Raw genomic sequence first — 16,067 nt, 5'->3', positions numbered from 1 at the left:
TTATTAATAAAATTATTATAATTATTCTATATTAATAATTTTTATGAACGTAAAATATTCAATAGAAACATTATTAATAAAATAATTATATTATATTATTTATTTTATAGATTTAAAAAATATGAGGAACATGGATGATACAAAATACTATTTCTTAATTATTGTTTTGTGTTCAATCGAACCAATATAATTAGATGCAATTAGTAATTATAAAATTAATAATATTTAATTTAATTATAGAAGATATTTATTTCCGTTTAAGTTATAAATTTATATATATTATCTCTTTTATATATAATGTTAATCTCTCATTTAATTTTTATTAATTATAAAAATTAAAATTATTAATTATTAATTATTATAATATTTATATATAAAAAATTATATTTATTTAATTATAAAATTTGGATTTTATTATTTTGACTTGTCTAATTATATTGAATGATTTTATAAATTTATAAAAATTAATATATTTATAATTTTTCCATTTTTTAATTTTATATTTTTAGTTTTAAATATTTTATATTATTTTTATAATTTTATAAAAAATTATTGATTTAATTATAAAAAAGTTGGATTATTAGTATTGTCGAAACCATTTTTTTTGAAAACAAAAATAAGTTATCGACTTTAAAAACAAAAATTGGAGTCGCCACCGATATTTTATTAAGGTGTGATCGGCTCACCATAAAAACAATTTTGGTCTGCAAAATTTGAGAAAACAGGTTCGGGAGTCAGTTACGCACGAGGAAGGGTTAGCACCCTCGTGACGCCCAAAATCGATACCAAATTTGATTATTTTATGTCTTGATGTCGAAAATTTGAGAAGATTTAAAATAGAAATTTTTAACCCTTGAATGGATTTAAAATGACAAAACATTCTCATTTCAAAGAAATAAAACACCACACCCAGTAAGTTAGGGCACAATATTTTAAATCTTCAAAATACCGAATATTTCTTTTTGTTTTAGAAGTTCTTATTTCGAGATAACGAAATGTCACGACCAGTAAGTTAGGACCCGACATTTTTGATTCCCGAGAATAAGCTTTTATTTGAAAATTGCAAATTTATTGAAATAAATACTTAGCTTACTAAATTCATCGAAAAATGATCACGATCCAGTAAGTTAGGACACGATCTTTCTCGAGAATCACAATTGCCAAATATTTAATTTTCTAAAAAACGATTTTTAATTCTTTGGTGAAACCAAAATTTATTCACTTTAAAAACATGATAAAATGTAAAACACGCACTTTAATTTACACATGTATTTATATCTACAAAATATGCATATATATAAGTATGATATAAAAGTGGATTTTTGCAAATATGCATAGGGATATTTTAAAACATATAATATAATAGAGTTATAAAATATAATATAAAAATACATATTGGTATCTAAATAAATATATAGAACTAAATAAAATAAATAAAATATAAATATAAATAAAATATGATATTAAATTATGAAAATATATATGTATGTTTATATATAAGAAACATGCAAAACAAAAGAAAGAAAAAAATGTTTATAATAATTTTGAATAATGTATGTATATTATTATAAAAATGTATATATATTTGGGTTATAATATATATAAATATTATATAAATATTATAAGATATAAATATAGTACGTATATACATGTATATAAAACTAAGGAGGATAAAGTAGTAATAAAAATATATAAGATATGTATATGTATTTAAAACCATTTAAAATATATTCATATATATATACAATAAGATACATATATGCATAAATATATAATAATAATAAATAACGGTATAATTATAATAGTAAATGCTAATAATAATATAGTAATGATTACACTAATAAATAATATAAACAATATATAAAAGAAACTAAAAACAAATTAAGGACTAAATTTAAAAACCAAACAGAATTTATGAGCTGAATTTGAAAATAAAAACAAGGAAGGGAGCAAGTTATAACACGCGTAATAGATAAAGGACCGAAAAAGAAATTTTCCAACCCACCCTAAAACGCTGCACGCTATTGGACCAATTTGAATCAAAAATAAAATGTGAAATAAGATTTAAAATAAATACATAAGTTAATTTTAAAAGCACCAAAAATCATGAGGACTAATGGCGAAAATAATCCATTTTTAACCCTATATAAACCCATTTTAGAACCCTAAAACCAATTCCCTTCTGCCATTTGAAGATTTGCGCCGCAGCACCTCTTCCACCTTTTCGAACCCATTTCCTACCAGCCATAACGACGACGACGGCGTCATGACGGCGCGCTACCACCGGTAAGGACCCCCTCTCCTTCTTCTTTGCTTCGTTTCTTTAGTTTAAAAAACAAGAGAGAAAATAAAAAAGAACAAAACAGTATAGGAAGAGAAAAACAAAACTAAGTACCTTCAAAATTGTTTTTTTTTATTCTTTGTTTTTTATTTTCAATATTCTCTTCAATACAATCTTTTTTTGATTCTTAGTTTTTGTTTTTTCTTCAATATTTTCTTTACAATATTTGTCTCTCCGATTACAAAAAACAATTGGCCTTTTATAAACCAACGCTCCCCCTTTCATTTTGTTGTTATTTTCCCCGTTTATCGCCTATTGTTTGCTGTTCATGGCTTATTGCAGGTTCCACTAGCGAGAGGTCGTGTGCAGAAGCTGCTGAACGTGGGCAGTGGAACGGTTGCTGCGACAAAGGCGGCTGCTGCTAACTGCTTAGGGTTCTGCTGTTGAAGATTGTTAGGGCTAGGTATTGGGCCAATGTTGAACTATTGTATTTTGGGCCATTTTTTGGGTTTAAAAATATTTGGGCTGAGTGTTGTATTTGCGTTTGTATTAAGTTTGGGCCCTGGGCAATAATTGGGTATTACAAGTATTTTATTAAATGTTCCCAATAATTTATTGTGAAATTTTTTATTTAAAAAGTAAAAAATTTTAGAATTTAATGACTTAATTATAAGTTAACCTACTATATCTTATTGAAAGTAAAGAACTTTTTTATATTTAATTTATTTAAATTTAAATAAATTAATATAAATTACATAGTCATTCATTAAATTTGAATATAAATAAAATAAAGTTTATATTTAATTTTATTAATTTTAGAGTAAAAATACACGTGAATTTTATTTTTAAATAATTTTAAATTTGAGTTTAAATAAAATAATGAAACTACAACTTTATTCATTTTCAAAATTAAAATGTATTTATATCATATAAAAATTTGAAGACTGTTTATATTATTCATGTTTGATATATATATATATAAGTTTAAATTGAGCATATGATTTAATGAATGTAGATTATATTAATATATATATGATTTGTATATTTCGCTTTTACGTAATCATGGAAAAGGAAACATATATTGAATTTAACATTTTACTATCACAACACTAAAATTTATAATGCAATATTAAATGTTTTAACTGAAAATGCATAGTTTTATATATTGTTTTCTCATACTAAACTGGCAATTATTACATCACAGAGCTATTGTATTCTACCTCTACAAACTTAAAAGCAGATAACCCCATCAAACTTTGAAAAATAGAGACACATGAAAAAAATTACATACAAATGTAAACCACCAAAGCACAAGACTACCCACTTCTTTTGAAGATGGAAAATCATAGAAGATTGTCCTCAATAAAATACTGGCAGGTCTTGATGCAGTGTTCAACAAAAGAAAACCATGCTTGTCGCCAATAAGGATTTATATACAGGATGAGAACAATAACCAGTAACACAATTACGTAAGAAACAAAAAAGGTCACCCAGAAAACATACTTGTCCATCAAACCACTTTCTTCTTCCTCGTTTGAGCTCTTTGGTGCTGCTGTCGGGGGTGAATCAAGGTCGCTACAATTTTTATGTAGGGGAGACCCGCAGAGGAAAGGATTCGCCACGTAACTGCTTTCGTCGAAGGTTCCAAATTGAGCTTTCGGAGACGGAATACTCCCTGACAAGTTGTTGTATGACACATTGAAGACTGCTAAGGCGTACAACTCCGTCAATTGAACAGGGATTCTTCCAATTAAGTTGTTGTGAGACAGGTCCAAACTCTCAATTTGCTTGAGCTTTGAGAACGTTGACGGTATATGTCCAGTCAAATTGTTGTGTGACAAGTTTAGTGATCGGATTTCACTCAAATTTCCAATCTCTCTGGGAATTTCACCTGTTAATCTATTACATGATAAATCAATTCCAGACATGTACTCAAGAATGTTTCCTTTGATTGTGCGAGATGCTCCCTTTGTTGTATAATCCACCTTTTCTTCTAGATTCTCAATAAAGAAATGTAGATCGAATCCAGAATCGGACAAATCCCATCTGGTCATTCCAATATAATTAGCTCCCTCCAAGATTCCTCCAAAATCCAAGATTCCATCAAAATCCAACGCATAGAGTATTGTCGAAGATTTTTTATCATTTGGCTCAAGAGTTAAACGACTCAAACAAGAAGGTATCAGACCAGAAAACTTGTTTTGAGAAAGATCTATGATGCTTAATGAATACAATTTACATATCTCAATGGGAATTTCTCCAATAAAATAATTGGCTTTTAGAAGGAGAACACTCAATGTTGAAAGATTTCCAATCCAGTATGGAATTTCACCAGTCAACTGGTTTTCACTAAGATCTAAAGTCACCAAGGAAGAGCTATTAAAGAATGCATTTGTCAAGGTACCACTTAACCTATTTTTGCTCAAATGGAGATGTTTGAGACTGTGTGCATTGAAGCAAGATGGTATTGGGCCAAAAAAATTGTTTTTTGAAAGGTCCAAAATTTGAAGGGTATAATGGCACAATTCCTTTGGAATAAGACCCTTGAGCTGATTGTTGGATACTGCTAATGCATTTAAAGACATATTCCATATCCATCTTGGGAGCTCTCCAGACAAATTGTTGTTACTTAAATCCATATCAGTAAGACTATACGGATGACATGTTGAGATATCAATGTCAGGTATATTTCCATCAAACTTATTGCCATCTAAATATAAAAATTGTAATGAAGGTGAGCAAAAGATCGTTGGGGCTATCTTCCCACTTAGATCATTATTTGATAACCTAAGAAGCTCCAACGAGTCACTTTGAGCTAACATTTCTGGTATTCCACCTGATAGATGATTATGTGACAGATCTAATATTAAATATGTAGTGTTCAAACTACCTAAACAAGGAGGAATATTTCCTTGAAAGAAATTGTCTGATAGGTTTAACCCCTTTAGTTGTGGAAAGATTGAACAAACGCTTGCTAGAATTGGACCTTCTAGTTTGTTGCCAGATATATCAACAATGGACATTTTTGGTTTCGGATGAGATGGAAGATTGAGATGGCCCATAAAAGAGTTACCCTCCATTAAAAATGCTCCCATTCTTGTATTGTTCTCTAACAACCAAAAAGGAAACTTCCCTACAAAATTATTATATGAAAGATCAACCATACTCAGATCATTTTGGTAGTAGAGGAATTTTGGAATTTCAATGTGGAGTTCCTTTGTTGTGCAATTCGAGAAAAGGAAGGCTTTTAGTTGGAACTTTGGGACCCATGTTTGAATGGTAGGCTCTCTGACTAACTTGTTTTGATCGCCAAAGAGGACTTTGAGGTGTAAGTGGTTGGCAAATGACATGAAAATTGATGGAACTTCGAATAGATTTCGTGAAAGAAACATGAATCTAAGCGATGTGAGATTGGCTAGAGCGGGGGAGGCACCTTTTCCGATGAATTGATTACCGGAAATATCCAAATAACGAAGAGATGACAGGTTTGCCAAACATGAAGGGAGTGCTCCCCCAAGAGAATTTTCACTAAGATCCAACGTCTCAAGCTTCCGTAAATCACACCATCCTATAAAATAAATTTGTGCAAGTTACTCTAATTTTCTGAGAGGATAAAAAAATAATTAATCAAGAGACCGCCAAAATAATTATGTCATAATTATTAATATACCTTGGGTATGTAATGTCGACAACCCACAGGAACCTAAATACAAGGCTTTGAGAGAAGCCAGTCCACCAAAGCTTTGAAGAATGTTGTTGTTGAGAGATGAATAATCCAACACCAATTCCTCTATTTTGCTCGATCCATGCAATTGATCTTTACAAATTTATAAGAGTTATTTAGATGATTTACGTTAAGTAAATACTATTTTTAAATGGAACCAAACTATAAAACTATATCTTCACATACATATATATTATACCTTGAGTAGAAAAGGTGTCGTTGAAGTAATTTTCACTCAAATATAATGTGTTGACAGATGAGAATGTCTCTAGAAGCTGTATTAGAGAAGCAGTTCCATCGGTGAACACACTGTTTAATCTAGCAACCTTTAGCTTTCCCAAACTTCCATTGTCTAAGAGGCAAATTAGTGGTTGGCATTAGTTCACTAGATATCTAATGGAAAACAATTAGTAAGATTTCCTTTAGTTGATACATATACCTTTATTCTTTATGGGCACAATTTCCTTCACCTCATTCTCGCTTATGTCTAGCTCCTCTAAGTTGCTTAAAGCATCTAATAATTCTGTAAAAATTGACAAACAAAATTTAAAATTAAATCACATAGAATAAATGCAATAACTCAACAAGTAGTTTATTTCATTTAAAGGAAGATTAAATATATTAAGTAATTCCACCTTTAATATTTATTGATCCTTTAAGCTGGTTATACCCTATATCCAGCGACTTTAAATTGGAAAACCCACTAAGCTGTGCCAATAAACTGTTTGTGAAGGAGTTGGAATTCAATGTAAGCTCTTCTAAATTGGTTAAATTAAGTGGCCTCTCACCATCTACAAAGCATTGAGATAAACAAATTTCTTGAAATATTAATAAGATATTGGTATGCATATGTAAGAATATGATAAAGTAAAATATATCAACACATACCATGAGAAGATTGGAGGTTCTCAATTTTATTGCTACTCAAATCCAACTGCTTTAGCTTTGTCAGATTATTCAACACTATCCAAATAAATTCAATACATTTTTGTTAGTCACAAAAATTCACTTATTGGATGTTATACATTTATAACAACATTTAATATTTAGATTATATTTGAATTTTTAAATTAAAAACTATAATATATTAATAAAACATTAATTAATGAGATTTAAATTATATCTTTAATAAAATTTACTAATGTAACTTCATTTATTAAAACTATTTCCATTTAATAAAATATAATTAATATATTTTATATGAAATTTAAATATTTTATTGAAATAATATCTTAATTAAAATTTATTAATTTTATTTCACTTAGAAATGGAACTTGTTAGGCTAAAATTTAAGACAACAAATTATTATAGAAAATAATTTAATAAAAGCGTACTGTATACTTTATAGAACGTAAAATAACTAATTCCACATCTACAAAGCCGGTTATATACATTAACTAGTTCTTTTTTCCGTGAAATGCACAAGTATTAATTAAAATAAAATTTTTAAACTTAATAGTCAAATGTTTTAAAGAATCGATAACACATAGAAAAAAATTAAAATTGAAATACTATTATTTTGGTACATATATTTTACTTTATATATTTAAGAGATAAGTTTTCAATTTATAAATTATTTTTATATATTAATATATTTTATATTATTTCAAAAGAGATAGTATATTAATTTTAATATATAAAATTATTATTATTTAAATTATTTAAAAGATAAGATATAAATTTTATACATTTTTTAAATTTTAAATATTTTTCTGAATGACTCTAAGTTACTCAAAGCATATTAGTTACTCAATGACTCTAATATTCAACGATTACATATTTTAATACAATTATTTTTAAACTCATTATATATTTAGACATTAATTTTTCTTAAAAGAACTACTAAAATGCTTTTCTAAACTTCTATTTTTGAGAGTTAAATTAGTGGCTGGCATCAGTTCATTCTCTAAATGGTTCAATCTCTAAAAGTCGACAAATAAAATTTAAAAGTAAATCACAGAGAATAAATATAACTTAATAAATAGTTAATTTTGTTTAAAGGAAAATTAAATATATTAAATAATTTCACCTTTAATATTTATTGATCCTTGAAGCTGGTTTTCCTGCATATTCAATTTCTTTAGATTGAAAAACCCACCAAGCTGTGCCAATGAACTTTTTTCGAAAGAGTTGTAATCCAAATTAAGCACTTCTAAATTTGTCAAATTAAGCCTTTTACCATCTACAAAGCATTTAGATATTAGTATAATAAAGGTAGCAATTTGATAAAGTAAAATATATGGACACTTACCAAGTCTCTCAATATCATAATTGTGACTCATATCCAACTTCTTCAATTTGGTGAGATTATTGAATGCTATTCAAATAAATCAAATACCTTTTTATCAGTCAAACAAAGTCATATCACAAAAATCAGTAATTTTGGTTCATGCAATTCAACTACTTTCCTCCATAAAAAATTATTAAAAACAGTTTATTAATTTAGATATTAATAATTTATTTGACTCTTTTAACTTAAAAAAATTATTTTAGGTTTTGATTTATTTTTTTGATTTTTTATCTCTTAAACTTATGTTTTTGTCAAGTCATCCTAAAATAAATAGAAAATTTAACAATTTTTTTAGTTTTATTGATATTGCATACATGTGGATTGCCACATAGATGTCACATCAATATTTAATTTTAAATAAATTTTAAAAATAAAAATATTTAAAAAGTACTTAAATTTTAAAAATTAATTAAACGTTGATATGTCATCTATATGACAATTCACATATATGTCACATTAGCAAAATTAACAAATATTAACTTTTTTTCATTTTGGGGTGATTTGACAAAAAAAAGTTTAATGATTAGAAGAGACGAAAAATTAAATTGAGAGTTAAAATGATTTTTGTTTGTAAGATTGGAGGACAAAAATCATTATGACTTTAGTTTACAACCTAAAAAGTTAAATACCAAAAGAACGAATATATTTGGATATAATTCTTTTAAGTGTTAAAAAGGTTGATGAAATTGTAATTTACATATAGCTTGTTATTTTGATCTTATGAAAATTTACGTACCTGTAATATCTATTGACCCTTCCAATCCGTTTTGGCTAATAATCAAAGACTTTAAATTTGATAACCCTGAAGATATATCAGATCATTGTTCTTCAAAGAATTACCATCCAAATTAAGCACTTCCAAATTCATCATCGGTTGCAATTTCTCATCTGTAAAAGATTTATGTAATATAATTTCAAAGAGAATTTGTTTGTATAATATCAAATAATAATTAATTGTTTCAAGCATTCATTTAAACTTGTTCATAAATATATTTTATGGGACTTAGTTGATTGTATATAGAATATCAAAGTTAGATATACCTTGAAACTGCCGGAGGCTTCTCATTCCATTGAAGCTTAAATCTAAGGTCTTCAAGTTTTCAAACTCTTCAATTCTATTCAAGAGCAATAAAATATATCAACACATATCAAGACTTATTCACATAAAAAAAATTTAGAATGTTTAATTTATATTTCTAACTTTTAATATAAAATGGTAATTACTTGTATCTAATATTCAAGGATTACATATTCTTTGTACAATTATTTTTAAATTCAATATATATTTAGATATTGTGGAATGTGTCTCACATTTTTAGGTCAGATCAGAGTCAAAGTAAGGGTGATATTGCGACGAGGAATCATGCGATGTCGCAACGACACGACGATTGTTTGAAAAAGAGCAAAGCGGAGGCGATGTCACGACGAGGAGCTTGGTACGTCGTGACAACACGACGAATTCTAACTTAGAGCAGTTGCGTAATTAGACTTTCAGGAGGGTTACTTTTCCTAGTTAAACTGTGATTATTCTAGAGATATTTTAGTAATATTAGAACTCTAATCTTAGCCCATAAAAAAGGCATTAGTAACCCTAGAATAAATATATTCATAACATCAACATTGAGAGAAGATTAAAAGAAAACTTCGAGAGAGCTTTGAGGGAATTTTGTATTTTAGCCAAAGAACTTTGTTTTTAGGGTTGGGGTTTGTTTTTGAATATCTCCATATTATACTCTTTGTTTGTTTGCTCATTATTGAAGTCTCTTTTACTCATGGTTTTTTATTCTCTTGATTGAAAGAGTTTTCCCACATAAATTTATATGCCTAATTTTCTCTATTCTTTCTTGTTCGTCAGAAATTTGGGTTTATCCATATATATAAATATCAACTTTAACTATTAAAAAAAAACTAGCAAAATGCATTTCAAATCTCCCGTTAATTAAGTATGTAGATATTTTTATATTATTTTGCATAAACTTACAATTAGTTACTAGACATAAATAGAAATTGAGAGATGAAGCTTACTTGATAAGATACTGGCATCGAAGTTATTGAAGGATAAGTCAAGGATTTCTAAGTTGTTGAAAGCAGATGATAAAGATACTGCATGCAAGAGAAAGTTATTGGTCTAGTATAGAAAAGTAAAAAAAAAACGAATTAATAATAAAAACTTAAATTAAATTTCAGAGATTAATCATTGGAGAGATGAAAAGCAACAAACCTTGGTTATTCACAAGACCTACAATTCCATTGCTACTCAGATCAAGACCTTTCAATTTCTCAAATGGAAGAAATAAAGAGACATTGAGATACCCATATGAATACCGTTTACGTGTAAATTCAATATATATTTAGATATTGTGGAATTAGATCAGAGTCAAAGTAAGGGTGATATTGCGACGAGGAATCATGCGATGCCGCAACGACACGACGATGCTTGAAAAAGAGCAAAGCGGAGGCGATGTCACGACGAGGAGCTTGGTACATCGTGACAACGCGACGAATTCTAACTTAGAGCAGTTGCGTAATTAGACTTTCAGGAGGGTTACTTTTCCTAGTTAAACTGTGATTATTCTAGAGATATTTTAGTAATATTAGAACTCTAATCTTAGCCTATAAAAAGGGCATTGGTAACCCTAGAATAAATATATTCATAACATCAACATTGAGAGAAGATTAAGACAAAACTTTGAGAGAGCTTTGAGGGAATTTTATATTTTAGCCAAAGAACTTTGTTTTTAGGGTTAGGGTTTGTTTTTGAATATCTCCATCTTATACTCTTCATTTGTTTGCTTATTATTAAAGTCTCATTTACCCGTAATTTTTATCCTCTTAATTGAAAGAGTTTTCCCACATATATTTATATGCCTAATTTTCCGTCGTAAATTTAGGTTTATCCCATATATATAAATATCAACTTTAACTATTTAAAACCAAAAAAAAAAAAACTAGTAAAATGCATTTCAAAACTCCCTTGATTAAGTATGTAGATATTTTTGTATTATTTTGCATAAACTTACAATTAGTCATTAGACATAGATAGAAATTGAGAGATGAAATTTACCTGATAAGATACTCGCATCCAAGTTATTGTGGGATAAGTCAAGCGTTTCTAAGTTGTTGAAAGCAGATGATAAAAATACTGCATGCAAAAGAAAGTTATTGTTCTAATATAGAAAAGTAAAATAAACGAATTAATTATAAAAACTTAAATTAAATTTCAGAGATTAATCATTGGAGAGATGAAAAGCAACGAACCTTGGTTATTCACAAGACCTATAATTCCATTGCTACTCAGATCAAGACTTTTCAATTTCTCAAATGGAAGAAATAAAGAGACATTGAGATACCCATATGAATACCGTTTACGTGTGGAATCAAGATCCAGACCTATTACTCGTTTGCTAGTGATGTTGCACTTAACTCCTTCCCATTGACAACAATTCGAACCCTTCACATCCACCCAATCCTTCAAAGAGAAAGGGTCATTGAAGAAAGATTTGAGTTGGAAGAGAGCAATTCTCTCATGCTCCAAGCACCCCTCAGTCTGAGGCCAGCCTTGTATGATAAACAGAAGTGTAGCGAGTAGTACCCACAACGATTTAGCTTCCATCTTCTCTATATCGGCAAACCACTCACTTGATACCTTTGTGCATTTGAATCAGCCAAAGCCTTGGACTTTATACACAACTTCAAACCCTCTCTTACTCCAAAAGTTGGGCCCCACTGCATTGATTTTTTTTCTTTTTATTTATATTAGATTTAATTGTAAATAATTATATAAAATTTATTAAAAATAAAAAAATAAATGTTTTATATAAGAAACTTTAGATTAATTTTTCTTAATGTGCAAATCTCCAAACTCGTTGTCATCTACCATATATTAGAATTACTAGTTTACATTTTTGAGAAAAAATAATTAATTAGAAATCAATATTTTCTTTTTTCACATGTATTTTATTATATACAATTTCTTTCACATCTAACAACCAAAATAATAAAAAAATAACTTCACACAAATTTATAATCCATTAAAAAATTAACAATAAAACCCATATACCTAAAAATAAGAAAAAGAAAAGCATTAAAGTCACTAAAATTTTAATATTCTACTAACCTCCTTATTGAGGTAGACTGAGAGAAATTTTGCTCTAAGAAGGTTCATATCTTAATAAGTAATAACTAATATTAATGAAAAGAAATCAATAAACTAAAGTATTAATGAAAACAAAGGGCAAAACATTCAAAATAATTAAAGTTACAATATTAAAAAGAAAAACTGAAATTCTAATGGGTTTTAAAGAGAATAATAAAAAATATTTAATTTTAGTATTAAATAAAAATTGAAACAACTAACTTATTGCAGCAAGTAATTCCAATCATAAATTAACTTGACTCAAAATTGAAAAGCAAGAAAACATCTAAGAAAATAAAAATGAAAACAAATGATACTTTCCAAACCTATAAGCATGAAAATAATTGAAATTGTTGTGATAGATCCATATATGCAACGAATAAGATATAATAGAAAAAAGAAAATTGCACACACAAATATTGATATGAAAAAACTCCTTCAAAGAATAGGATAAAAAATCACAGGTAAAAAAAGAAAACTTCACTAATCGGGAAATAAACCAAGAGTACAAGATTGAGATAATCAAAATAGAAAACAAACCCTAAACCCCGAAAAACAAAGCTCTCTGGCTAAAACATGAAATTCCCTTAAAGCTCTCTCAAAACTCTCTCTTAATCTTCTCTCTAAATTTAAAGTGATAAAGACGATAATAATTCTAGGGTTACTAAGGCTTTTTTTTTATAGGCTGAGATTAAAGTTCTAATCATACTAAAATATCCCTATAATAGTTAGAGCTAAATTGAGAAAAAAGAACCGAGAATCAGAGTTCAACTGGGGGAAGGAAAAGTCGTTGAACTGTCAAGAGATGTGGCTATCTCGTCACGTCGTCGCAACGTTGTAGGTCCCCTCATCGCAACATTGACCTTGCTTTGATTCTGTTTCAAATGCCATCGTATCGTTGTGATATCCCATGCTCCATGTTATGACGTCGCCTTTGCTTTGTCGTTTGGTTTATCGAAAATGCGACACACTCCACAAATTTATCCACAAGTGAAACCCACCTTGGTTAGCAAAATTAGAGATAAACAACCCTTAGACGTGTCCTTATTACCCTAGATTAAGCAAGTTGAGGAATTTAAGATCGAAGATTTCGGGTTTAACATCTAATGTATCCTACGTTTCCGAGAGAGGTATTGTGTGTCGAATGATAATGAATTAAGATAGTCCATTCTTTAGGAAGCACTTAGTAGCTCTTACACTATGCATCTTAGAGGAAATGAGATGTATTAGGACTTGAGGGAACTTTACTAGTGGTCTGGACTGAAATGAGATGTAACAAAATTATTAGCCAAGTGCTTAACAAGCTAGCAAGTGAAATCAGAACACCAGTTTCCTTTTGGGTTGTTGCGACCAATTAAAATTCTTGAATGGAAGTGGGAACAAGTGTCAATGGAATTTGTTAGTGGGTTACCCTTAACACCTACTAAGAAAGATTCAGTTTGGATAGTGGATCAATTAACTAATTTAGCACATTCCTTACTCGTCTGTAAGGATTATTTATTGCAAAAGCTGGCTAAGTTATATATTTCAAAAATAGTGTAGTTGCATGGGGTGCCCATATCGATTATTTTCGATCGAGATCCCCATTTTACAACTCGATTCTGGAAAAAGCTACAAGAGTCACTAGGTACTCATTTCGACTTTAGCACTGCCTTCCATCCGCAAGCTGGTGGGCAGTTTGAACGAGTTATACAAATATTGGAAGATATGTTAAGAGGCTAAAGTATCAAATTTTGAGCAGTTGGGAAGAACATTTACCCCTAGCTAGATTTGTCTACAATAATAGTTTCCAATTGAGTATTCAAATGACACCTTATGAGGCATTGTATGGTTGTAAATAACAAACACTTTGTGCCAGACCGAACTAGGTGAAAGGAAAGTTTTGGGTACAGAGTTAGTGCAAAAGTTTGAGGGGAAAATCAAACTACTATAGGATAGGTTGAAAGCGACTTTGGATAGACAAAATTCATACATGGATTTAAAGAGAAGAACATTAAGTACAGTGTCTGCGATCAAGTTTTCCTGAAAGTATCTCCATGGAGGAAAGTGTTGAGGTTCAATCGAAAGGGTAAGTTAAGTTTAAGGTTTATAGGATCCTATTGAATTCTTAAAAGAGTTAGTTTAGTGGCATACCAACTAGAATAACCTCTTAAACTGGATCAAATTCATGACATTTTCCATGTCTCTATGTTGAGACGATACTGATCTGACCCTTCCCATATTGTTTCAGTCGAAGAGATTGATGTGCGATTGGACTTGTTCTTTGAGGAAAAACCTATGCAAATTTTATATCGTGAGGTAATGGTTTTAAGAAGGAAACAAATTCCACTTTTTAAAGTTCTATGGCAGACCCATGGCAACGAGGAGGCCACGTGAGAACCAAAAGATGCAATTCGTCAACAATATCCTCATATGTTTGAACCAGGTAAATTTTGAGGATAAAATTTCCTTAAGGAAGGGAGAGTTGTCATGCCCTAAAATATAGAGGGTTAATTGAAATAATTAATTAAAAAATAACTTAAGCTTGATGGTTAAGTAGTTAGTACACTCCCTAAAGGTCTTAGGTTCAAGTCATACCTCTCTTATTTCTATTTTTTTTTTAAATTTCAGCAAACTAGGATAAAAACCACATTAGAATATATATTATTAGGAGTGAAAACTTAACAAAAAATAGGCTTAGGCCTAAGGGTTATACACGCAATTCTCCCAATTGCAAACCAAGTTGGAGCCTCCGAAATCCTCTATTTCCTTTTAAATTTTGGCAGTATGGGTAAATTACCATGCAACCCCCTAAAAGTTTGAAAACCTAGGTATTTAGTCACCTTTTCCTAATCATATTAAAATTTTGATTCCCATTCCATTCCAAAGAGAATTGTTCATTCTATTCTCTATATCTTCTCCTATTTTCTTTTCTTCCCTTTTCTTCTTATCAAATTTTTATTCTATTGCTGAGAATTATTTTTGTTTTCCTGAGTCAGAATTGATTTTAGTTTGAAAAGTTTTCTATCGGATTCGTAATTGTCGTTCGTAACACCCTTAATTTTTTTTCAAGAATCTATAATTATGACTCAATCTTGATCTTTGATGTCGAACCCTTATATAATTTCTATCTAACGAAAATCCTACTATCAATTAAATGGTCTTTCTTTGTTCTTGTCGAATCTTCCATAAATCTTGATTAATCTTGAAATAAACTATTAATTCTTGTCTAAATGTCGTTTGAAAGGCCCATCTAAGGTGAATCGAACCAGACTTCATAGCAAAGGACGTCATTTGGACTTCTAGTGAAAGGTGTGTGTTTTTTTGCAAGTGAATTGGGGAAAACCATGTCTACGAATAGGGCCACATGGTTTGCCACACGGGTGTGTGGACCATACGACCCTTCATACGGCCATGTACCTTGGAAACCCTAATGTATTTTGTGAACACACGGCTAAGACCCTTCCATACGGCTTGCCACACAGCCGTGTCTCCCTTGTAGCTTGAATTTAGAATTTCCACTGTGCCACAATCTGTTACACGACCTGGCCACACCATCGTGTAACCCTTCCACACAGCTTATAGCCTCTCACACGGACTGGTCATACAGCCCTGTGCTCTCTGTTTTACAATTTAGTCCATGTTTGATCCCTAAATT

At 29.5% G+C, this 16,067-nt stretch overlaps 1 protein-coding gene and 1 long non-coding RNA gene across 2 annotated transcripts; one reads left to right on the top strand and one right to left on the bottom strand.

Annotated features, from left to right (window-relative positions):
* Positions 1-2,139: 2,139 nt before the first annotated feature.
* On the top strand, positions 2,140-2,948 carry LOC105790458 (uncharacterized). The gene is made up of 2 exons (XR_001132482.2): positions 2,140-2,286; positions 2,624-2,948. It is a non-coding gene; the product is annotated as an uncharacterized LOC105790458 (long non-coding RNA).
* Positions 2,949-3,410: 462 nt separating this feature from the next.
* LOC105790457 (receptor-like protein 13) lies at positions 3,411-11,963 on the bottom strand. The gene is made up of 12 exons (XM_052634505.1): positions 11,554-11,963; positions 11,360-11,437; positions 10,517-10,534; positions 10,321-10,398; positions 9,032-9,115; positions 8,035-8,322; positions 6,894-6,968; positions 6,641-6,796; positions 6,445-6,528; positions 6,205-6,357; positions 5,952-6,098; positions 3,411-5,849 (listed from the first exon to the last, which is right to left on the bottom strand). Exons 1-12 carry the CDS (start codon positions 11,906-11,908, stop codon positions 3,625-3,627), a joined length of 3,741 nt encoding a protein of 1,246 aa, XP_052490465.1. The 5' UTR covers positions 11,909-11,963; the 3' UTR covers positions 3,411-3,624.
* Between the last annotated feature and the right edge of the window lie 4,104 nt (positions 11,964-16,067).

This window comes from Gossypium raimondii, chromosome 8, assembly GCF_025698545.1.
Source record: "Gossypium raimondii isolate GPD5lz chromosome 8, ASM2569854v1, whole genome shotgun sequence".
Classification (NCBI taxonomy): Eukaryota; Viridiplantae; Streptophyta; class Magnoliopsida; order Malvales; family Malvaceae; genus Gossypium; species Gossypium raimondii.
Note: the sequence above shows the minus strand (reverse complement) of the source record. Positions and strands in the feature narration are given on the sequence as shown.